The 25764-nt window shown below is 42.8% G+C and overlaps 1 protein-coding gene across 5 annotated transcripts in view; it reads right to left on the bottom strand.

The window, feature by feature from the left end:
- LRRFIP1 (LRR binding FLII interacting protein 1) overlaps window positions 1–25764 on the bottom strand; it is a 108869-nt gene that overhangs the window by 33377 nt on the left and 49728 nt on the right. Inside the window, exons 3-11 of one of the 5 annotated variants that reach the window (XM_065669629.1) lie at window positions 22823–22840; window positions 18908–18955; window positions 17884–17928; window positions 17301–17351; window positions 13572–13604; window positions 12255–12302; window positions 9322–9378; window positions 4373–4414; window positions 3267–3332 (exon numbers count right to left, since the gene is read on the bottom strand). The exons of the other annotated variants lie outside the window; for them this stretch is intronic. Coding sequence (XP_065525701.1) covers window positions 3267–3332; window positions 4373–4414; window positions 9322–9378; window positions 12255–12302; window positions 13572–13604; window positions 17301–17351; window positions 17884–17928; window positions 18908–18955; window positions 22823–22840 — 408 coding nt within the window. The remainder of the gene's footprint in view (window positions 1–3266; window positions 3333–4372; window positions 4415–9321; window positions 9379–12254; window positions 12303–13571; window positions 13605–17300; window positions 17352–17883; window positions 17929–18907; window positions 18956–22822; window positions 22841–25764) is intronic. 5 annotated transcript variants of the gene reach the window in all.

Genomic DNA, 25764 nt, shown 5'->3' with positions numbered 1-25764 from the left:
TCTGGTTAGCCTTCTTCCCATGTTTCCAACATTATGCATGTACTAAATGAATCTGTGCTCCACAGGCCAAAGCAAGAAACATCCATCAACGTGGTGATTAAAGTAAAAACTGAGACCATCTCAGAGACTGAGTATCTCTCCTGCTTTTCCAGAACCTGCAGTCCTCATCTCCTGCCAAAGAAAGTATTTTAGTCCTTCTTAAAAACAAACATCTAAGCAGTGAAGCAAAACAGACAGGGCTGACTTATTGCTGAGAAGGAGGAAGAATGTACCTACACTGTTTTATTTCCAGAGGTTATAATGCAGTGGAAGAGAGACGTGAAATGAAAGTTTCAAGCACCAGGGAAACAGAACTAAAACTTATTCTGGAAATGCATTTTAGGATTATTCCCTCTATTTTCACAGGTTTCAGAGCAGCTTCACACTCGATCTTGTATTTAGATGTACTTTACAGAAAGATACATGAGCATATATAAAAGGGAGTAACGAAGTTCATTCAGAAGAGACAGGAATTAAAGAAACTTTTGCCGTTTAGCAGACATGGTATTTTCCTTATTGCTACTACAAGGTAATTGTGAATGCAGGCTTTGTAGGGAGGCATGTCAGTCTGCCACATTTCATGTGCAAAAGCAACACAAGGCAGAGGCAGTCCAGGGACAGGAACAAGCATGAGGAACTGTTCTCTTCAGCTGCTCAGCCTATGCTGCTAATAACCTTTATCAGTTGATTTCATAGGCACTTAAGACTGTTTATTAGGCACAAAACCACTGCAATCTAAGGAATTACCCACTTCCAAGATGCATGTACCCTGCTATTAAGGTTTCTTCTATTAAATTACCTGGCCACTACAGGAAAGGCCAGGTTTGATGAAGCCTTGGGTGGGATGGTTTAGTGTGAGGTGTCCCTGCCCATGGCAGGGGGGTTGGAACTAGATGATCTTGAAGTCCTTTCCAACCCTAACTATTCTATGATTCTATCACTTCTTGTCTGCAGAGACAGTCGGATATTCACCAAGCTATCGGAGGACTGTTTCAGCATCGTTAGTTATGCTAACAAAGTGGCACAGTATTAAATGAAAATTAAGCTCAGAGTACTAATAAGTGACAAGAGGGTAAGCTGGAAATAACCCCAGCTACAGTGCAACTATAAGCTTAGTTGCTAACCACAAAGCATTACTTTCCAAGGCATACAGCCCTTAGTAAGCCCTTCAAGCAGGGCAGAACGTGATCAAGCCATGTCCTCAGATGTCTTATATGAAGTGACACTGGCTTCATGCACCTGAGTTACTGAGCTCAGCCTCAGATGTGACAATATGCAGAATTTGGAACTATGCTGCACACAATTTACAGCTATTTTCAATCACAGCCACTTCGATTCCTAAATTAAAAGCAAAAAGCACTGAAGTAAACACTTAGATTTTAGTTTCGGAGTTGAGTACTTCTAGCACAGAAGCCTTGCACCATCACCAGTGTTTTGTGTTTAATATAACAAGGATGTAGAATAATCTATAAACACATGACAGGTAAAAAGTATTAACTGCTGATGAGCCCCACATTAATGTTTCACAGGACTGATTTATTCTGTAGTTGCTCCTAGTATATTGCAGGGCAGAACATGGAAGCAACTGTCACTTGTTCAGCTGGCTGAGACCAAGCAAGGCCAGTTTTATCGTATTCACCTGTCATCTGCTCATCCAAGATCATTCTTTGGGGACAGCTACCCAAATGGCACTCCATGTTAAAAGTGCTGTGAGGTTCAGAGACACTAAAATAACTACAAATAACCCCATAATTGTGAAAAGGCTATTCTCTTTGAGGCAAAAGCCTCGTACTTCAACTCTCAACATGCAACCATGCAAAAGAAAGTGGAAAGGCTGGATTATACCCAGACTTCCAATACCTGTAGCACAGTGTGGGATGGGGAGGGAAGAAAGGGAACCAGCATCAGTGTTTTATTCAGTGTTCCTTGCTGAAGCCATTAACAGTGGCTGAAAGACTTACAAACAGCATTTGGGTTTGGAGCCCACTGGTAATGATTCCTGCCAAGAGTAGAACTGTATCATCTGGACCTCTGAGAGACTTCTCTCAAACAGAAAGAGACATCCCATAAAACCCAAGTGCTCAGCACAGCCTTGTGGCAAATTCACTGGACTACAAGCTGCCACAACGGTCCAAGCATGTAACCAGGGATGAATGGTCCAGAGGAGCCAGATGAAAACCAGGTATAACCGCGACACAAGCCTCTGAAGCTCAACAGCCACAGCAGCAAGATGCACAGCCCAGCTACTGTGTCACTGTGACCGCAAGAGGATGGCATCGCCCTGTAAAGGCTAATAAGTGCTCAGTAAACATTCCTGAAAGTGTTTCCCTCTCCAGGCTAACAAAATTGTCACTTTTGAGGTTAAAGTGACATCAGTGCTTTGTCCTGAGGCTTTTTTCTGTTAAGGTGTCAGTGATGGCTTTTTGTTCGTTGGGGTTTTTCTGTTTGGTTGGGGCTTTTTTGCTATTCAGTGAAGGAGATCAGAGTGTAAGCAGTGTGCCCGCACTACCCAGGCAGATACAACAGCAGCAGATGTATTGCCAGGCCCGAATGACAGGGGCCCCACCTGAGAAGAGGTGATGGCATTTTCTGCCTTCTAATCCATAAACCAAATCCTGCAGCCTCTCTTTCATGAAAGGAAACAGTTCCTACTGCCATTCCTCATACTGTTGCTGTCCATAATTGACAGAGCCCTCCACTCACAGGAGCGTGCATTCTGAAGACACTGAGTTGCCCAAGACCCCACTTACAGCACATAAATCCAGAACAGCCCAACCCCCACGTCAAGCCAGCCGCGTGTTCACACGAGTCCTTCACTTCCCGGCAGCAGGAAGGGCTTGAGAGAAGGGAGTGGTTTTTAATCTGTATTTTCAGAGGAAGATTTGAGTCTCAGCGAAGGAAGGGACTCCATGTACCACCCTGTCAAAGTGTTCTATCTGCAAACCAAGCACGAAGTGGAGATGAAAACCCTTGCTGTAGTGGGGCGAGTGTGTACTGCTGGGTTCTGTCAGTGCGAGCCAGAGTATCACAACAGCAGATAAATCCCTACTTATTATTTCATGGAAGCACACGGAAACGGTGCTTGTCCTTTTGCCTGCAGCAGCAGGTTATGGATCTCACACAGTCCATCTTAAACGCTGCTCAGCCCGGAAAAGGCTGTGCTCTGGTACACACAGGTTAGTGGGGGACAGAGACAAGACAACAGGGAAATGCAGAAAACATCTTACAGCACGAGAACTAGAGGCACTATACCGACGACTCCCACTGTAAACGCGCTCGTCATACACAGACGCCTACAATTAAAAGACAGAGTCAGAATAGGACTGGCAGACCTCGTTTCTGGTTTCAGTCTGGAGAATTACATATTCACAAGGTGCAACGCAAAGGAATGAGCAGTATGTGCAAGGACGGGGACATCTCCAGTATGCAACCACAAGCAACATGCAAGTGAAGATCTAACACGACCTGAAGACGTGAGCTGGAAAATGCCACAAGGCACGTGCAAAATCTGACACACATCCCCCCGAGTCCATCACACAGTCATGCTTTTCTAACCCTTCTCCCAGCCATCAATTCAACACCTTATGGTGCCTACCAACAAAACGGCTACATCAATTCTTAAACTGTTCAAGTCTGTTTAACCTTCATTTGTGGTGCTGGCAATATGGGGGAAACACACACCTGGTGAACATCACTTACCAGCCAGTTTACTGAATTAATAAAGGGGAGGAAGATGCATGTTTTAAGACTGGCTCCAGTTTAGCGTATGAATGTATGGCTCAGGTAACACAGGGGCAGTAGGAAACTCTACCTTTAAGCTTTGAGAAAAAAAGAAATAATAATCTGAGAAGCTATTTCAAAAGTTTGAACAAGAAAAGTGAAATCCGGATATAAAATTGTTTTGAAGAGATTCTTGTTAGTTGTTACACAACAGGAAGAATTGATGTTGCCTCTCTCCCGCACGCTGTAGCTAAGACCCCCAAATAAGAATCACTGTCTCCCATCCAGAGAGAACCTCATGGCAGCATCACAACCCCATGAGCAGTAGTTATGATGGGACTTCACGTATGACCTTTTCAAAGTGTTTTATCTGTAAACCAAGCGCAAGGCCAAGATGAATACCCTTGCCTTGTTTTATTCCAAGAGGAATAAAAGGAAGGATCAGCAAATCCAGGTCTGTACAAACAGCACTGCCCACATGCATTCAGATGGATCAAACACCAAAGTGTGAAATAAATGAACCCAACAGGAACTACTGAGGTAAGAGACAACATATGCATGGCTTAAGGTGAGTGGCTTTGGTGTTTGGGTTTCGAGTATTAGTACAACAAACCCTGTAACTTCTGGCTGGGGCATCGCTGCACAGCAAGGAGGGCTGAGGAAGACAAGCACAACACTTTTTTGGCATAGAAAATGAAACAAAAAAAGGCACCTACAGCAGAATAAGGCATTTTGATGAGGTTAGGATTAGTAACCTGCAACAGAAGGAAACCGAGTATAAAGAATATTAGTAATCTGTGCCATAAAAGCATGAGGTCTCAACTCCCAAAGACTAAGAATACCAAGCAGACGTGCATTTCCTACAGGACAGGAGGACACGAGAGTATGCAAAAGCAAATCAGCATAATTTAAGTTTAGGCTGTTAAAAGTTGTAATTGTCTCACACACATTTGTGTATAGCAGCCAGAAAGGGTGTTCCTCCTCACTTCAACCAAAGCCAGGAAAAGAGCTACATGTTTTAAGATACACATTTTAAGTGCTTCACACAGCTGTAAGATCACCTCTCGCCTGTTTCATTATTAAACAACAATGCAGAGAAAACCCAAACAATTCCAAACGAAATTATGAGTACTTCAGTCAGAGCACCACCAAAGAAATTACTTCGCTGTTAGTAACCACCACACACAAGATGCAGCAAGTAAGCTCATCTGTATCTGACATAATTAGGTGCAAGAGGTACTCCAGCAGTGGTCCCCAGCCCACAGCCTGCAGGTAACATCCTGCTGCAAGTCACCCCCTCCTCCACATCTGCAGTGGCCACAATGCCCCAGGTTGTGACCATGTGGTGGTGCCCATCAGGCAGCACAGGCTGCGGACCACTGCTCGAGCGCTGCTTTGCTAGCGCCAGCCTGGCTGAGCTCTGATCCACATGCAGAGGACAATCCAACCTCCTGGGTGATTCTGAAGCTTCAGTGATTTTCTTCTAGCAGTCTCTGAATTACTCGCTTGCAATTTCATTTTATGCAGACTGGATTGTCTTAAGCTTGCTAGAGTGACAAGGTGAGCAGAGAAGTTGCCTCAACTAGAACAGAGAACTTCAGTTAATTAAGATCTCCCTTATTCTTCCAGACCAATTGAGGCCAAAAAGTAAACAAAGTAACTGGAGGAAAGGGAGGAGCAGCAAAGGAAAACTAATTGTGCTTATTTTAAAACAGCTTTCCATTACTCATTCCAATCTTTAAAAGTCTGGTTTGGTTTTGGTGTTTTGCTCCCCTTTTTTTAGTTGGTTTTGAGGATCGTAGGTTTTTTACTAAAAGACCTTCAGAGACTTTTGACAATTGGTCCAAATTCAGTCCTGACTACAAGAGGTTGTTATTCTCCAAATGAAGTCAGAACAACACGTCCAGGCCAGGTAAAGCCAGGGGGAAACAGACCCAGTTTCCATTTTGGGATGAAGGTTGAGATGTGGAAGCATAGCCGCTGTTGTGGAGCCCCAGATCAGAGTAGTACGATGCCTGCGTTAATAACAAAAACAGAGAAACCACAACCAAACCTTGAGAATTCAGCTTCATTACGTGACAAACTTTCTAAATTCCTTTAAATGAGAAGCAAAAAGTAAAGCAGGTGATTACAAATGGCAAAGATTCAAAGTGGTCACAGAGGCAAACAGAATGAGATAAATGCATTACAGATATGGGGGGTGTGTGAAACTCGTGTACCGCTTCCATTCATAAGGCAGAGATAAAAAAGGCCTTTCCCCTAGCATCCCCTGCACAAAATACCCATTTGGTTTACTTTCCACTGAAAAGGCTCCAGATCCTCATGTTCTCTCCTCCTCCCTTATTGCTATAATCCAGTGAGAGACCCATGAGGAACATGCTTTGTAAAGGACTTCAGGAGCATGTAGGTAGCTCATACACCTAACTTTCATCCTAATTCTAGTTAAGTGAAGCTGGAGAGGGACTTTTTACAAGGGCCTGTAGGGACAGGACATGGGGGAATGGCCTTAAACTGACAAGAGGGGAGATTGAGCTTAGGTATGAATTAGGAAGCTCCTCCCTGTGAGGGTGCTGAGGTGCTGGCACAGGGTGCCCAGAGAAGCTGTGGCTGCCCCATCCCTGGCAGTGTTCAAGGTCAGGCTGGACACAGGGGCTTGGAGCAACCTGCTCTAGTGGAAGGTGTCCCTGCCTCTTGAAGTGTTTGGTCAGCAGAGACTGTCACAAATAATGCATGGCAGTAGGACATTCCCCTTGTGCTGTCCCTACAGGCCCTTGTCAGAAGCCCCTCTCCAGGTTTCTTGTAGCCCCTTTAGGCACTGGAGCAGCTCTATGGTCCCCCCAGAGCCTTTTCTTCTCCAGGCTGAACAATGCCCTTATTTTTATTTTTTTAAATAACATACCTGACACATCATGCTCTCAGGGAGCCAAGAGAACCCAAACAACACAGGCACACTGGGAAGACTTTGCATCTTCCCTGTTTTCAGAAAAACTGCAGCCTAAGAGCACATCTAAAACGTGATGAAATAGTTACCTCTGCTGTGCCGGAAACAGATACAGCCCTGAGCTAAGCAGGCAGAGTATAATGCCACAGCAGGAAGGTGCGCTTAGGAGCGAGCACAAGCTGCCTCAGCCAGCGTGCAGGGCCAGGGAGGAAACACCATCTCCTTGCATGCCCACCCTCATGAAATGACCTATGTACTCGCTCAGTCTCCTCTGACGGGCCCTGCTGCAATGCACAAGCTGCAGAGGTATTTTCAAAGCTTCGCAGGCACTGTTTAAGATTCATTTTCCCATTGGCACGCTGGTGGGAATGGTTGGTTGGTCTGAAAGATCCTCCACACCTCTTTGTTCTTTGCTATGCTCCAGAGCTCTCCTTTTACAGCCATTCTCGAACACTCCCCTTCTCCAGTCGTTTCTTATGGCGGTCCTTCTTACAAGACCTTACTAATCCTTGCATCATCCCTATAAACCGTGTAAGGGTTAACTCCATTTACAAAGGAGGGAAATCTGTGGCAAGTTAAAGTACTTGTTTGTTCTTGACACTATGGACTTCCAGCACTGCAAGCAAACAGATTTGTGGATAAAACACAACAGTTACAGATATTGTGAAGTAAATAAATAATTGTCCAACCTCAAGAATAATAATAAATAAAAATCTGACTATTTTTTTCCCTGAGCATCCATAAAATAAGACTTTCACTGCAAAGAAACCAGAACACACTGAACTGAGCTTAAAGAAATTACATTTACTCCCACGTAGAGAGCTTGTAAGCAGCACATGGACTACCCTAGGCACATGGTGCTATTCTTATTCAAGGTATTGCAAGTACCATGTACGAAGGCTCTTCTCCACGTGGACAAGGCTCTATCCTGTGCCTTAAAACTGGACACCTACTTTGAAACAACTTAGCAGCAGACTCGTAGCTTCTCTGTGGACCTTCCTAACAAATTTTCATCCTCTTAGTTTTCCACTGTCACCTTGACCATCTTCAAGGTTAGGCTTGGAAGAGAGCATTCCTAAAGATGAATCCCAGCCAGACTGGTGACAACTGGTCTGGAGTTTCAGCTATTATTCTAAGTTACCCCCAAACTTCCTTCCCCCTTCTGAGTTATGATTAAGCTAAATTATGCTTAGTTACAAAAACTACAGGGAGCTAATGTCGCCGCACTGATGCTTCACATAGACTAAACCTCCATGCTGCAAACCCTAATACAGAGATGATTTTAAATTATTTAAACAGAAACCAAACAACTTCTTTTCCCTGGATGACTTTCTTACAGATACTTTGCTCTTCCTGCAGTACTCAGAGCTCTGGAGTATATCATTAAAGAATAAGAACATCATTTATCAGACATACTACATAATAAAGTTCCTTGAACTTGGCAAACAGTTCAGCAAGAGTGGAAACAACAGGACATACCATTTTCTTAACAGTTTAAGCAACTGTATTTCATTGTTCCTTACCCACAGATGCAAGCACAAAACTATATCGAAGCAACAATTTAAAATGGACATGAAATATAAGGTCCCATTTCACTATTTATACAAGCGCCTGCTTAACTTCATGCTTCTCACTGAAGTCTCTCTCATGTTTAGCAGGTATTGCTCAAATACTTAGCTAAATGGAGTCTTAAAAGTAGTTTATTTTTCCCCTAAACACAGAGCTTCAGCCTGCATACCACTACATTTCTTTAGAAGTCTTGATAGCACACAGATCAACAGGCTCTGAGCTTTTGTCTGCCTTTGCTAAAATAAAGGCAGGGAAAAAAAACCCTAACAGCTACTCTGCCTGCTTCCCAGAGGCTCTGCTTGGGGCAGTCCCATTAAATAATATGCACAAACCCCAATACATAACACAGCAGGACAATGAATTCCTATAATTGACACAAAACACTTGCTCTGGAACAGAGGAGAACATTGCGACCCACATACACACAATGGACTTAATTATTAAGCTTTCTTTGACAAGAATATTTCTAGAAACAGAAGTACATCAACCTAAGTTAGTTAAGTAGTAACACTTGAGCCGGCTGTTCACCTCTGTGGGAGTTTCCAGAAACCCTGGGATACAGTTTAGAAAGGAAAAAAAGCATTTAGTTAAGCAAACTTAACAAGCATTTGGGAAAAATTCAATATCCAAAGGCCATTTTACATATGCGAATCTCAAGAGGCTAAATTCTACATGAAGCTCTGCAGTTTTCAGTGTTAGAGCACGACATGAACATGTACAAGCTGGAGAACAGTCCTTCTGTTGTCCAGCACATGGAAGTCCTCCATGCTGGGTGCCCCCAAGCTATTCCTTGTCACAATTGAACTTGCACTCAATTTTGTTTCCAAATTAAGCAGTTCTGGCTTCCAAATCCTACTGGTACCACGCTGGGAGACTTCTCTTCCCACTCCTGGCCTAATTCATTTTTCCACCTCGGTGTCTGACAACCTGCAAGCCCCACAACGTGCAAAACAGGGAAAACCTGCTCCACCACAGAAAAGAATTTGCTAATTAGCTTTAACCCCATCAAACAGAGCAATTGAATCTTATAGAAATATAAATAACTTACTAACCCTGCTAGATTTTCTACTCTGGGATGATCCATACACATCGTCCTCATAACCATTGGTCTGTTGTTGAAAGAAAGGAAAAGTGGGAAAAGAAAGGAGAGAAGACATTTGACACAGACCCAAAAGGGCATTTTCAGCACAAGTCAGCAGTTATGAAAAGCAACAGCAGAGACAGAACATTTCAAAGATACACCAGGAACAGGAGAAGTGCAGGATTAGGTCATGATTTCAAAAACATGAGGACAGGAACATTTCTGTGCCTGTCACTACCTGTATACCAGCCAAAAATGTCCAGGATACTCCTGCTTGCTTTTTTTGACCCCTTTCCCCTGTTAAGAAACACTTTCGCCTCCCCTATTACTACTATAGCACCCTGTGTCTTCAAATGAAGGCAACACAGGATAAAAACAGGGAACACTAGGCATGAGAGACTACAACAAACAAAATTTGTCATTGCAGTTACTCCTGACAGCCAAGCAATTAAAAAGCAGCAAAATGTAGCAAAAGAATGAATTCTGAGTCTATACTTGGGAAATTCAGCTTAGTAAACGTGCAATGCTGTATGAAATATCTGCTTTTTACCTTTCCCTAATTACATCAAAATTAAACCCAGACAGTGACCATCTGCTACCTCCCACTGTGTGGCGGTCCAAAGAGTAATGAGAGATTTCAGTCAGTCCAGCTGTCCTCCCTCATGCTCAATAGCCTGCCCTCTTGTCATTAAGATGTTTTCTCTCAAAGAGCTAAAAACAAGAACAAGCCTTTCAGAAGCCAGGCAAGACACTGGCTTCTGGGTCAGGAATAAAACAAAACAAGTCCTACGATGAAGTTTTTAGTCTGCAAAATTGATGTTTAAGAAAAGAGGATAAAGCCAAAAGTCACCACAGTCAAAACCATTAGAAGCTCAGGCTTCTCAAGCAAGTCACTACTCTGGCATCACTTTCACAACAAGGTCTGGTTTAGTATCAAGAATGAGGAAGCACCTTGTGTATTTGGGGTGGGGGTTTAGTGGAAATTTAATTAGAATTTCTATTGAAATTAATTAAGTCCAAGGTTTAATGCATTCCTAAAATGAAAATCCACTAAACCCAATCTGAGTCCATTTCCAAGCAAAGTATTTATCACATACTACTCAGTGCTATTTGTTTCTTTTCCATGAAAAAATAAACAAATTACATTAGAAACCAGTTTAGACCCAAGCTGGTAAAGCAAATTCTGGGAACAGCTCAGACTCTCTACTAACTGCAATACTATCACTATAAATAGAAGGCGAGCATCCAGTTTCTTTTCTCAAGAAGAATCGATCTGAACTCCTGCTGCAGCCTCCTCACACAGTTTGGCTTCAACCCCATTTTTACTATTTTTCAGGCTTTCCAAATTCTCCTAACACTCTTCTTGCTGAAGAATGGGCAACTTCAGCAACTGAAGCTCCTTTTCATCAGCAGTATTTTCATTCCAACCTTGTATAAAATTGCCTTTGCGCCCTGTACTCGCACAGCTAGGCAATACACACATTAAAAACAGATGATGCTGACTTAATTGGGAGCAGACCACATGAGATCCTTTCCAACTGTCTTGTTTTCTACCGGAGTTATTTTTCAACTAACTGTGCGTTTCTGCTACAATAACTAGATCTTGCCCCAGGTTTCATTTGGTGTCATGTACAGACACACCAAGAGCCTTACAGTCAAGTTACAGTCACATCCAGTGCTTTCCCTTTATGCCCTTAATTAACCTGCTTAGGGAAATTAAGTTGAATTAACATGATTCATTTTCCACAAACAGTTTACCACTTTGTATATCAGGCCCTTCTAGAGTGTTTGTTTAATTTGCCCTGTATCATTCAGATTTCAAGCTGAAGCCCCATAGCTCAGGGCATTTTCCCTGTCACTATCACCCATCCTCTCCAGAAACCTCTCCAGCACATATTTTTGAAGGCCAATACTCCAGGCAACTCTTGAAGAGCAGGGTCAATTTTACCAGACCTCACTGACCTTTGACCTATGCTACACTAACATGCTAAGCACCCAACCATAACCTGAATGGAAAGTACAACAAATACAATTGTACACTAGGGAGGCTAAAATATTCAGATTTTACTCGCTCTCCCTTCACATGCAACTGACCCTATTCTTTTATGTCTTTTCCTCTTGCTGTAGTACACCACTTTGCCCTCTCTCATGTACTTCTTCCCTCCCTGGAATTACTCCCTGTGGGATTCACCTAAAACCCTGACTATGTGAAAGCATATTATGCATTATCTTCCACCCAGGTCTGGCTTTGCAGACCTCTAAGTAGTGCCCTATTTGTACATCAATACTATGCAGAATCCCAGAATGGTATCCCAGACTGGTCTGGGTTGGAAGGGAATTTACAGCTCATCCAGTTCCAACCCCATGCCACAGGCAGGGACACACTTCACTAGAGCAGGGTGCTCCAAGCCCCTGTGTCCAACCTGGCCTTGAACACTGCCAGGGATGGGGCAGCCACAGCTTCTCTGGGCACCCTGTGCCAGCGCCTCAGCACCCTCACAGGGAAGAGCTTCTGCCTAAGAGCTCATCTCAGTCTCCCCTCTGGCAGTTTAAGGCCATTCCTCCTCATCCTGTCCCCACACGCACTTGTAAAAAATGCCTTTATGAACTACCTTTATGAAAAGATTGCAGCCTTCACTACATATATTCTATCAGTATTACCTATTTCTGTGTCATGTTAAGTTAGGTTTTGAACTTTTCAAGATGTTCTTACTGTACGACACTGACATGTTTGCATTATACCACATTTTCCAGATAAGACCCAGCAAGTTCTGATAATTACACTGTATCCTTGACATTAGGCTGGTAAACTCTCACAGCCAACACACTTGCACGTATTCTCTGTCCTATCACAGTGGTTTTCTATGCAAAAACTTCTCTAAGACAATTATTTGAGATACATACTGCTTTGGAGTAGTTCTTCTTTTTGGTCCTCTCATTCTCTAATCCAGCCTGCAGTGAGATTAAGAACGCAGGATGAAAAGCATTTATGAGTTTATGTGCACCCATCCATAGCCATGCATGCACGTTACCATGCAAAAACATCAGTCCATTTTTGCTCCAGCTCTACACAACACAGGTCAGTAAGCACACATGGGGGTGGGGGGGGGGAATCAAACCTCAAAGTCAAACAACCAGTTATTAAAGAATGTTGTTAAAAGTGACGATAGCACTGTTCAAATTTAGTAACCACAGTTAAAATCATTCATGCTTGCTAGGTTAAGTCAATTAAAAGAGCTACCAGCTGTCTATACTTAACTACAGCTATACATCCATGCAAAGTCCCAATGTGTTTGAACTATTTTTGTATATAGGTCACTCACAAATGGATACATTGCATTCTGTAATTGAAATAGCACAGGGAATGGAGGAGGGTGAGAAAGCTAGAGAGTTGGTAACACTGCTGTGTGCAGTCTGCTTTCTGCAGAAGCAGAGATGCCTCTATCTCAACACAAGTGCTGGCACAAGACAGCACTGCTAACAGTACAAGGAAATGTTCTTAAACTGAGCTTAAAGTCCCAATCGTCATTCCCCCTTCCATGCCCTTTCTGTTCTTCCAAGAGTCAGCTTTATCTGAGCGTGTTCAATACAAATACCTGCTCTTGTCTTACTTATGGAGTCTGATTTTTTTGTCCTCTAAATCCAAGGTAACAGCTCAACACACAAGCTGTAGCTCTGGTAGGCAGCAATATTTGTTCTGTCACCTTTGCTAGATCAATTCAGAGCGAGCCTGTGAAAGTTTTATTCCTTTCCAGATTTATGCTGAAATAAAACCAGACAGACTATGTTCAAAGCCAGGCTGGACAGGGCTTGGAGCAACCTGATCTAGTGAAGGTTGTCCAGTGCCGAAGGGGGTGGGAACTGGATAAGCTTTACGGCCCCTTCCAACCTAAACCAGTCTGTGACTTCTAGAGCTGGCCAAGCAGTGAACAGACTGTTACAGAGAAAGTCTGCTAGGAAAATAAAAGCTATTCTGCTCTGTCCTATTGCAACTACTGAACTACTAGACCTAGCCTAGATCTCTCTAATCCTCCAGTGCTTTTCATGTGAACTGCATCAGAACAGTAAGAGAGGGAAGTAGCATCTTTACATCACCGACCACAAACTACCTCAGGATTATTTTAGATCACCCCTTATCTTAGATCAACCACTACAACTGATGTTAGTTTCTTATTCAGGATTAGTTTTTAACACACACTGCAACTTGCAGACTATTCTCACCACTGGATAGGTGTTGGCATGTTCCAAATGAGACTGTAAAGGTATGAGAGGAAAGAAAAAATTCAGAATACAAAGGAAAACACTGAACAAGTCATGGCAACCAAAAGAACCTCCCCCAGAAAACAGGCACAGAGATGTATATCCCAACTAACAACTTAGGTAATGCAGAATTTCTTGTAGAAAGCCAGAAGTCAGAAACTTTGGAGCAAACCAAACACGGAAAGGCACAAACTCCACCATGAGTGATTAATAACACACCAATATTTCATGCTGGATGGTCTCAGATTAGAGGCAGCCAGCTTGGAAGCGGGAGAACAAGGACATCTGGCATAGAAGAGAGACTAAAGAGGGGCTTGAGTGTCTCATACACACAGAGGATGGTGTTAACTGAGCTTCCCTGGGAACAACTGTGTGATAAAGCATCAAGCTAGCAGAACTTCTTGAACAAGAGGCAGGACACTCTCCATGGGTTCAGGACGAGCCATGGGAAAGCTATTACAGATTCCCTGTCGCAGAGGAATATCTGTTGGCAGGAGGCAGAGATATGCTCAGGCTAGTGCTATATGAACACACTAGGCCACTGTCTGCAGCACAGATACAGCTGTGCAACTTAAATATATTGGCTAGCCTGGTCTAATCAACATCTCGGGTGGTTTTGCAGTCCATATTGATGGTTGCTCTGCCAGAAGCATCCAGGCCAGCTTGCAAAAAGCTAGCTCAGCAGATCTGTGGTGCCTGCAGTTGAGACATCCACTTAGAAAACATTCCAGGAGAAAATACAGAGTAAAACCCACACAGATTGGTAGGTAGAAATACATCTCTGATACTGGCTCATTTCACTGAAAACTTCCTGCACAGAAAAGAAGCATAGCTGCAAAAAGCAACCTCTAGCAGCATCAGCCACTCACAGTACAACGAGCCCAAAGATGCAAGATCAGTTTTCAGGTACTGGAAGCCTTGCAGATCATTTGCAAAGGCATTCTGCAACTATGGAAGCCTTCCAATAGCCAAGAAAAAAGAAAAACATTCAGAATTCTCTAACTAGTTTTATAAATCCTTTGAGGACACAAGGCAACAGTTTCTGGTCCTCAGAAGCCAGATTGAACTCTGCTCCTCAGAGGTAATTTTTTAGATTGGTCATTTTTTTGTAACTTTTTAACTTTGTTGTTTTGCAAACACACACAGACAGCAAGAGCAGAACCTTCACAAAGAGACAGAGAGATGTGATCAAAGCATTAAAAGCATCTACTATAAACCCACACTCGGAAAAGTCACTGTACTTTCTATCAATTCAATGTGAGTAAAACAATTAAGAGATGTGTAAGGGTGTTTTTTCAGTTCAGACTAGCAAATGTTTACTTTCTACAATGCCAGTGACACTTGGATTAAGGAAGAAAGCTCTGTCAAAACTCTTTTCCTGCGCATGCCCAAGCATCAGCTTGCGTAAGAACATTCACCAAATGCTACTTTACGATGACAGGGGGGAGTCTGTGCAACATCATTACAAATACCACTGAGAGAAGTTCCAACCAGATCCTTCTGTCAGAAAAGGACATTCTTTGCAGAAGTATTAGGGATTTATGGGCCATCCCGTGAGGCAGCTGGAGCCGCTGCTCACCAGACCAGCAGTGGTATCACAGCCAGAAGGCACGAGGCAGCTCCAGGAAAAGAGCTCAGAAAAGCTTCCTGAGGGATGGCGGGGAGGCAGAATGCAAGGCTTCTGCTGTTCAAGTATGTAACAATAGAACACAGGATCATGGTACAGAAACCATCATGAGGATTTCCATGGATTTCCATGTGCTCCACAGAATCATCATCATAGAACAGTTTGTGTTGAAGGGACCTTAAAGCTCATCCAGCTCCAACCTCTGCCACGGGCAGGGACACCTTCCACTAGAGGAGGTTGCTCCAAGCCCCTGTGTCCAACCTGGCCTTGAACACTGCCAGGGATGGGGCAGCCACAGCTTCTCTGGGCACCCTGTGCCAGCGCCTCAGCACCCTCACAGGGAAGAGCTTCTGCCTAAGAGCTCATCTCAGTCTCCCCTTCTCAGATGAACTGGGCTCCCACTGTAAATATGGTGCCAGCGTGCTTGCATCTTGCTCCATCAAGGGACACACAGTTACAGCCATGGTTAAACAACCCAGCTGTATCAAAATCACCTTTTAAATAGAAAGAACTGAAATTTCAACTGATCTGGAGGTATTTTTTTCCCTCCAACAAAGACTCATGAGCATGTCCAAATTTAACTCTAAGTAAAATAAACATTGGTTTGCATGTTCAGCTGTGAGGATGAGCTTTTCTTCATCAAATCTCTGGATCTTTAAGGCATCTTCTAGCTTTGAAACAAACAAGCACACAAACAAGCTTGTGGTCTGAAAGAATAAAGATTTTTAACACCATTTCATAAACAGCAATAAGGGAAAAAGGCAACAAGGCAACACTTAAAACTTTAAAGTGCATCTTTGTGGTACCTCTCAGAGAACACAAAGGCACCCCCTGGGGTCACTGAACATGCTTTGCAGTAGTCACTTTTTGCTTTTTTTTCATCTTCCAGGCTCTTTCAAAGGCACGAGGTCTGACACCCAGTCCTGTTCTCCTGGGGATACTTGGCCAGGAATCTCCACAGAAGCCAGAAACCAAAGATTACAAATAATGACATAAGTCTTGCTTCTTCTAGAAAATTAGAACTAATCATCCAGCTTACCCCACGTAACTGGTGCTACTGATACGTGAGGAACAACGGCAGAAGGAGAAGAAATTATTCTCAAACACAACAGTTTTAGGCACAATGACTCCGAAACAAGAACTGGCCACAGCTGATTCACATTCAGGACTGCCGAGAGCTTCCTCCCTAGTGCTGTTATGGATTGTTTCAGTTCTGTGCTTAGCTGAGTGTTTCTCCACAAGTCTCCGAAGCAGCGAGCTCCAATCATCTTTGAAGACTATTGACACACACAGAGACAATAGCACTAGCAGCTCACAACCACTAAATTGCTTAAATTGTCTTCACAGTTCCAAGAGCTGATTACGTCTATGCTAGAATAGGGTTAAGATTTGTACCCATGTGTACTATATCTAAAAAAATACTGTATGGATATTTTGAGAAAAAAAACCAACAGTAAAATACTTGAATTTGTCCTACAGATAGATGAGTACCAGTGCGGTACAGCACTCTGCTCTACTAATCCCCCCATCCACAACTCATGTCTGCAGATGAATTTCAAATATCACTGAAACAGTTTTGAGGAGAGTGTTTCACCTGCAATTCCAAAGTGCTTAAGACTTATTTCCATTGATAATTTGCTTTTGGTTTCCTGAGCTCATAAACACTGATTATGGAGTAAGCTAGCACTTCCTCTTCCCAAATTCTCAGTATGGGTTATGAAACAGCGGAACTCACAAGGTGCATACATGAAATAGCTGCATATACCCAGGGTTTGGCTAAGTACTTCCTGCAACAGTAAGAGCAAACAGCAGTTACCAGATCTCCAGTCACATGCTCTGTTGGTGTTCCTGCTCTGTGCGTGCTAACCTGACCATTCCCCTGACTGAAAGAATTACTGATGTACATGTGCTCAGAAAAAACCCAACAAAGCATATGGTTTGAACATGGAACATGTCAAGACTTCGCAAAGATGGTATCAGAGTACTATAACCAGCCTGGTGGTAAGGGGGGGCAGTGACATCAGTACACACACATGCACACTTAAATTGTACAGTTTACCAACCCTCAGGCTTCCACGGCTACCCACTGACATGCGCTCATCTTCATCCGAAGCCTATCAAAAAAAAAGTATAAAGACAAGAAAACAATGAAAAAACCACAAGTAACAGGCAAGGTGGTAAATGCTGATGGCTTCAATGGGACAGAGGGAAAGAGAAGACATACAAAAGAAATGTCTTTTAAAAGAGACATTAAGCCTGTAAACAGAAAGTAAATGAAATCGTACCCTGCCCAAGGAACACAGTCAAGCATTTTACTACTGGATGAATGACAACCTTGCTGAGGTGTTCTCTGCTCGTGGTCTGAATAAATGAATATTAAACACCCCAAGCAGGTTATTTCCCCACCTTCCATCCCCTGCCCCTCTTTATTTTAGCACATTTTCAAAAGCTCCTCGGAGCGACTGGGGAGAAGGCAGAGAACTCAGGAAGTGGCTTTGGGGTTTTCCCTTGCCTGGGTGGCGGGAGCTTATTTTTGGTCCATTTTGGTTGTTTGGTTTTTCCCCTTTTAAAAAGGAACTGCCTTATCCATGTCTGTTTTCTTAGTTTGAAATGTCTAGCTAAGAAAAGGCAAAAGTAGATACTAACCGAGGCATTTCTTCTGGCTCTACGGGAATAACGCTCACTGTCTTCCTACCAAGGTGGCAGAGGAAAAAAAACAGAGTGAAGTGTTGAAAGGACAGATACACCAACAGAGAGCTTTCAGAAAGACACAGTGAACTTCAGCAATGTTTAGGAATCAGTAAGGTTACCAAATAACAGAAGGTGATAGCTTGTCAGGTCAGAAAAAACCTTTTGCCCTTCCTGTGTGATCCCAGCTTAATTCCCGTTTTATTCTGCTACACACTTCCATGAAAAACTGCACACAGTGACACCTTTATTTCTATCCCAAAAACCATCTCAAGTGCATCTCTTTACCTCTGGGAATCAGTATACTTATAGTAATTTTGTCCTTAAGCCTCTGTGACACACAGCACCACTGCCTTTGAAATAGACTCTTTCCAAGACAGCTGAAGCCAGTGTCTTCCAGCACTTTAACAACTTCTTCATCTTACATTATGGGTGTTAACACAGTCAGATGTTGCTAATGGCCAAGTCCATATCTGGTATCAACTTAAATGGCTTAGCAAATAGCAAATAGTAATATCTAGGGCATGGAAAAAGTGAGCATTGCCGTAGCAGCAGCAACAAGGCATCTGAAGAGTGCCCCAGGACCAGTAAGTACAAAGTCACTAAAGCAGCATGGATAAAAAATGCTGAAAATTTACCTGAAGGCAGACTGGATAAGACTCAAAATGTAACAAAACCCACAAGAAGTAAGAGGAGAACATACATCCCTTGTAACACAAGTGGCTTTAATGGCTCTATATGATAATCTAATCTTCAAATGAGACAGTGGGGACAGAGGTCTGTAAAAAGAGATGGCTCTAACCAAACCCTTGCCAGTTTTAAGCTGATCAAAAGCCATATTCCAGGTATTGATGCAGACAGCAGGAATGGTTGTGCTTAGAGTAGAATTCACATTTCCAATACATGAAAACACCTACTTTGCAGGATTTCAAATACTATGAACTATAGAAAACTTCAACACATTAGCTACATTAAGGCCTACCATCCATTGCTCGATGTCTCCCCATTTAGTATCCAGACCATAATATTTCTAGAGACAGAAAAGGACAAAAAAACCCCAGAATTTAGATGAGAAAGGCAAACACAGAACATTTAGACATGCATTGCCAGGTTTTGGCTTAGCCACACAGCTCCACACACGCAAACATGCCAGGGAAAAGCTGATCCAAGTGCCACAAGAGCCCTCGGAAGCACATGCCCAGGAAAAGTTGCCCAGCAAGGAGAAAAAGCCATGTTTCAGGTACAGCCAGGGTATGCAAGAGCTTCCTTCTCAGCAGTGACAAAACAGTGCTGTGGGGTCAAGAGCAAGGAGCGTAATGAGCCTTGAATTCCTGACCCATTTAAGTCAAGACTCATTACAAGGAATCCGAACACAGAACACTTTTGAGGTGAAAAATGCTGTCAAATCACGTTTCCCATACAGATTTGTCAAGGGAAGACAAGCTGAATACAACGCAACTCATTTCCGTGCATTCTTATTCGCTGCATGCCAAACTCCTGAGAGCTCCTGCTCAGAGCACAAGGCTTCTTGCCTACATTTGAACCATCTTAACAGCGGTGGTGTCACCAACAAGGATAGAAGAGGACATGCGTCACCAGTGCAGGCGAGATGGGAGAGCTCACTGTATTTCAGTAACAAACACCATGCATTTTTTAGGAGATTGTCATTAAAGCAGTGTAAGTTTCCCAGTTCATAATCTCTGCACAACACTGGGAATTTCCCAATCAACTTGAATTTCCACCAGACAGCAAATTGTTCAAAGATCTATGGGTTTAACAGGACTTCTCTTCCTCCTCAAACACAGGCTTCAAATCCAGCCACAGGAAGTTTGCATTTATAATGGTGATCATGACATTCCTGTGCGAGGAAAACTCATCAACCTTAAGCACAGTAATCTGCAAACAGAAATCCTGCTTAAGGAAGCACAATATATATTTTAAAAGAAAATCAGATTAGTGCTTTGAGGTTCATGTATGTGTGGAAAACTCGAGCCTGTACTTGCCAGCTTTCCTAGAGACTTGAGGAGGCAGGAGTATTAACAGCCAAAACCCTTGGTAATGATAAAACCCCCAGAAACCTGTTCTGTATTACACTCTGCATTTAACACTCACTCAATGGTATTAATGTAACTTTTCTTTCACCCTTAAAAACCTCAGTCACTATTTGTTAATAAACTAGACCAAACAGCTGTGTGTTCTTTGAAACTGTATCAGTTCATTCCCACTTCAGAGTTCTTCCTCATTAAACAATAAAACTATTGTCATACTAAGGTCACCTTCATTTTCATCTTGACACCTCTGCAGAGAAGAAATTCTGTTATGAAGTAGAATAGGCAGTGGGGTGCTCCATTACACACCCTGGAGAGTCCAAACTGTACAAGGACCTTTAAATGCTGCCAGTTTTGGGGTCAAACTGGGAAAAGGCAAGAGCTCACAGCAATCCCATTTATTAGGAAAAATATTAGAAAGTCAGGTTTTAGGCCCACAATTTGAAAAGAGAAAATATATTCACTGCCTTGCAGATTTACAAAGTATGCAGAAATCTCTCTGAAGCAAGGAAAAGAGACAATGGTTCAAAAAGCTCTTTAACCACATCCTCATGAGAACAGGGGCGTATTCCCTTTTGCTTTTACCTGCAAAGCATCTTGCTGTATGCCCAAATACATCTAATACCCCTATACAATGCCTAGCCAAATCACACACAAGTGAATTTTCTCCTTTAAACTACATGAAATTAAGAGGGCATGACATGAACTACTATTTCTTCCAGCATTACAAACCTCCTCACAAGCGCTTAGACAAGTTACTGCCAGGCAGAAGCACAATATGTACCACAAACAGCGTGTTGCATTAAGTTTTATGCACTTCACATAGTCAGGATTGTGTACATAATCTAAACCTACAGATTATATGCTTTGTAGTAAACCAGGTCAGATAAAGCCTGAATAGAGGTTTTTCAGCTCCCCCAAGAGATATATAATATAACACTAGAAATCAGCTTTAGAAACCACCATGGTAACAGAGAATGCACACAGGAAGGATCCATAGACATGCTAATAATATTTGTAAGGTGCTGCTTCTTTGATCTGCTCTCCTTACTTTCTCACAGAAGCTTCTGAATTCAGTTTTGCACAAGGCAGATAAGGAAATAGCCCTTAAGACTTGTTATATTACAAGTTCCACTTAAGTCTTTTCCTCTGCCATTTAAAATTACATTGCTACATGTTTACTATTCCCACATGAAAAATGTGAATGAATGTGATTACCTTGAGACCATTTATTTTAATTTATGATCTTTCAAACAGCATGTCTCACCCTGTACTGAACTGGCAGCATTTGAAGTCTCAGGTATTTTGCCCCCTCAGCCACTTCCCATTTCTTTCTCCATGTGGACTCTTCTGTCTTGCCCCAAGGGGCCTGGTCTGAATGACTGCATGGGTTAAAGGAAGAAATGGTGCTTATCCATTCATTTGCTTTTTAGAGAACTCTCCCAGACTCAAGTTCCCTTCCATCCTGAAAACTGATACTACAATTAAATAATTCATTACATTAATACCACTGAGAGAGAATTCCATATCAGATTTACCCACTATGAGACAGCAAAACTCCTGGACTTGCAAACTGACTAGGGGATAGTGTGAGGCTAACCCACTTCTCCTCCATGTCAGGACACCAACAGTAAACACCCTCCTGGGCTCCAGCGGGGCTGTGTTTGTACCAGAAGATTAAATTAGTTCCTATAAAGGAGATTGATAATGAGCCTGTTGGTCCATGGGTAGATGCTGATTTGAATTACTTAGCACGTACCAACTCCGCAAATAAAAACAACAGTAAGATGTATTTGTGGCCAAACTGATGGGGTCAGGATTAAATACCACAGCACATGATTTGAGTAGCTATCATCATATACATATGCACTTGAGAGGAGAATAGCATTTCCAAGCAGCACGTGCACTGCTCAGCCAAGCGAGGGAAACATGCAGTTAAGGCAGCAGGAGCGCCAGGACAAAAGACAAACAGGCTGTGGTTTAAAGAGACATTCGTCATTCAGCAAGCAATAAAAATGCCTCAGAAAAAACAAAACCAGAAGCAATATTCGGTAAGGCAGGAAATGGCAGGCTTGAAGAGAGATGCGCATTCTCCCTCACTGCAAAATCTCTTTTGGGCCATTTCTCTTTAAGGTACTACACAGTTCACATGCTGGAAGTATGGAACAGCCAAACATCGTAACACAAAACGTAAACTCTCTCTTGTTACATAGCAAGTGACCTCAAAGTGAGCTATTATCACCACCACCATCATCTGGAACTACTAAACTGAAACTGGGAGGAGCGAAGAGATCATGACTGAGGTGGGAGGGGATTAAACAATATAAAAGCATTTATAAGCTTGGGCCACGCTGGGTGAAAAGCCACACAGTTTATTTACCAAAAGATTATAAACTCAAACACAGCATCCCTGATTTACTTCAATGACTCGCTGCAAACAAAGTCACCTCAAAGTCATTCTTCTGGTGGCACAAGTTAAATGCTTCTCCAGCCCCAAGTGTTTCTCGGTGATATTCTTGGCCTTCAACACACAAACGTGTGTACAGTGCTTGGTGACACACGGAGCCACCGCACCCTCCTACAATGGCTGTTTGCCAAATTACCTTCCTGCTTATTGCTTATTCTTTGTCAAACAGTGTTTACAAAACATATTAAGTGCCTGACCAGACATATTTTACACGGGTCATCTTTACTGCGCACCCCACAAGACTATGGGAGGGAAGGGGAAAATGCGTGGGAATATAAAGCCTGCTATGCACCTTCCATTCCTCAGAGGCTTATTAGAAATGCTGGCAAGACTCACGACGTGGGAACACATGCAAACAAGAATGAAAGAGAGCAAGCCCTACCTTCTGAACCTGGTAGATCTAGGGGAAAAGGGGAAGAAAGAAAACAAGGAAACAAAAGCTAGTGTGAATAAATCAACAACAATGCAATGTTCTACAGCTTGTTCTAAAGGAGAGAAAAAAACCACAACATTTATACAGAATATACAGCAAAGCATGAAAACAAAAAGATGTACACGTCAAAGCCCTGCAATTGGATAGAATGAAAGCAGCATTTACCTTCTAGGCCTCCTCTGTGTGCCCAGCTAAAATAGAGCACTCCTGTTTTCATACTCGCTAGACTCTTGGAGGCACAGGCATTGATCCCTTCCAACCCAAACCATCCTATGATTCTATGAATATCTGCCCCTTAGACATGGCACCAGACCAGAGCCCAACCCAGCTGTGAGCTAGGACCTCTCTCTTCCAGCTTCCCTCCTTCAAAGTAATACTGCCCATTTATTCATGTGGGATGACAGTCATACATCTACTACCACAATAAAAGCGAACAGCATTAACTGCAGAAAAACTTCTTCTTTTAGGGACACATTTTGTCCTGACCTGATGAAGCACAGTTATAACAGTGTCAATGCTTATACATCTTTCACCTGTGTACAGCACAGTCTCAACTTGCTAAAACTCCCTGAAAGTTTATTCCACACGTTGGAGGATCTCTGCAGGTTGCTTTTTCCATTATTAATGTTTCCATGGAGCCTCACACCATTTGCAGGCCCTAATAAATGCACTGCTGACTCTATGAAGTTGTTCCATAGTCTTGAACCATTTTAATAATACACATAAGCATTACAGCCACTCTAATACATCTGAGTTTTGTTTAAGTGGAGAACTGCCCTTGACTGATAAGCTTTGGAAATTTACATGAAAACTAGGTATTTTCTCACATCTCCCTTAGCCCTTCTAAAGCCAGAAACCCTTCCTGTTTAAAAACACCTAACTGGCTACACACATCCAGAAGGAAATTGCAGCTTTTTTTTCCCCACTAGCTTTCTATCTGTAGGAAATGTATCACAGCTCTGGTCTGAAAGTCTTCAGCCACCTTACTACTTGTCTTCCTAGATAAGCACTGATGCTACCTGAATTAACACCAACGCCAGCCCTCTGCTCTCTGCACATCCCAGGGGGAAGGGTACATTGCTGACTCAAACCCTTCAGTTGGTCAGCAGGCAGCAGGGAAGTCATTCTCCCCTCTTTTGGAATATTAAGGGAATCCCTCCATCCATCTGGGCCATCTCAGGTGAACCCAGATCCCAGTGCTGGGAAGCAGAGCATACTTCTTTCAGTCCCCGCCCTCCTGATGAGGTTTCCCTCCATGATCATGAAGGACAACTGTAGAACCCAGCTTCAAACCTCAGAAGTATTAACTCCTAGACCTACAAGTGCAGGGGGGATAATTAGGATCCACACTTAAAACTAGGATTCCTACACAACCCACCACCTTGCTCACCTTTTACTAAGAAAACCCTGAAGAGGAAAATGAACTCCACCGACCCACAGCTCCCAAGACTGCATACAGACCCTGATCTTTGGTTTCTCTGTTGCACACACAGAGTGTCTCTCATTCATACACAGAAGCCAGACATCACCATTTCAGATGTGGCAATTACCTTAGGCTGTTTAACCTTTAAGCTTCAACTTCTCAATGCTGTTGTTTCACTCATGCTTTGAGGCAGCACCACGGAAGTCTTATTTTTCAAGCCCCAATGCTTCAGGATTGGCATAGCAGGTATTCCCATTGAGACACACAAGAAGTCTTGTGTCCAGCACCCTGATTGCCAATGGATAAGATAACAATGAGGCCCTTGTTCACGGCCAGACACTGTGGAGGGGGGCACAGGGATAAAGCCAAGTGCATCATCATAACTGTTCCAGTGCTTTATAAAAACTGGAATTTTAGGGTCATCTATTAGCTGACTGGATTAGAACAGCTCTGATCCAAAGTGACTGAACAAGCCAGAGGAGCAGACAGTAGAAGGAGGCAGAAATCCACAAACTACTAAAAACACCTTTGACATATTCCCTCCCCCAATGTCCCTGTGCACCCACGCTGGATGTGTAAGAAAGATACAGATTAACCATCACAAACCTCCTTAACTTGTCCCCTGCATACATATGCATCAAGTTCCATGGTCAGTCCCACCCCTCCCATTCAAACCAGGAGAATCCTGCTTTTCTCTTGTTTTTTCCTGCGGTGCCTTGGATTTTAAAATGGCTTCAAGCAATTCCAAATACCACAGGACCCACTGCCTCCCATCAGTGCGTACCTAACCCCTGCAAGGCAAGAAGGGGCCTACATCATAGTCAACAGGAGGGGTGAGCAGATCAAAACTGGCTGCAAGTCTTTTGCCCACATTAACTTGGCTTTAGTGTATTTACTGAATTTATGACATGCTCGAGGAACTGACATAGAAAAAAAGCAATGCATGACATTAAGTGCTGGTAACATTTGATTTCAAAGAAACACGAATTCAAGGAAGATAAAAATGTGCAAAGGAATGTGCTGGTAAAGAACAAATTACAAAATGGCAAAGGCAAGTTTTGTGCTGTGCCCTTAAAGTAAGAGCTAAAAATGAATCTAGGAGATAAACATACTGGACTTGCCTAGAACTAGAAGTACAGGCTCATCTACTGTGTGAACTAGCAAGGAAGAATCTTATCCTGAAGGTTAAAGAATGGGAGACCATTCTCTTTTCACTTCAGGTACTAATATCAGCTTAAATTGTGGTCTCCGAGTGTCAGTCCTCAAAAAGACATTTAAAGTCTTGCCAGCAGAAGGTACTCCTACTTAAAACATTTTCTACAATTAGCCCTAATGCTGCAGCTTTTATGTGTCTTGAAACATTACTGCTAAATATTTCTTGGGGGGAAAAAGGCTTTAATATATCATACACCAACCTTCTAAGGAAAAAAATACACAGAAAATAATTATTCCCTCTATTTTACCTGGT

The sequence above is a fragment of the Lathamus discolor genome, chromosome 3, assembly GCF_037157495.1.
Source record: "Lathamus discolor isolate bLatDis1 chromosome 3, bLatDis1.hap1, whole genome shotgun sequence".
NCBI lineage: Eukaryota > Metazoa > Chordata > Aves > Psittaciformes > Psittacidae > Lathamus > Lathamus discolor.
The sequence above is the reverse complement of the archived record's forward strand: the minus strand, read 5'-3'. Positions and strand labels throughout refer to the sequence as shown.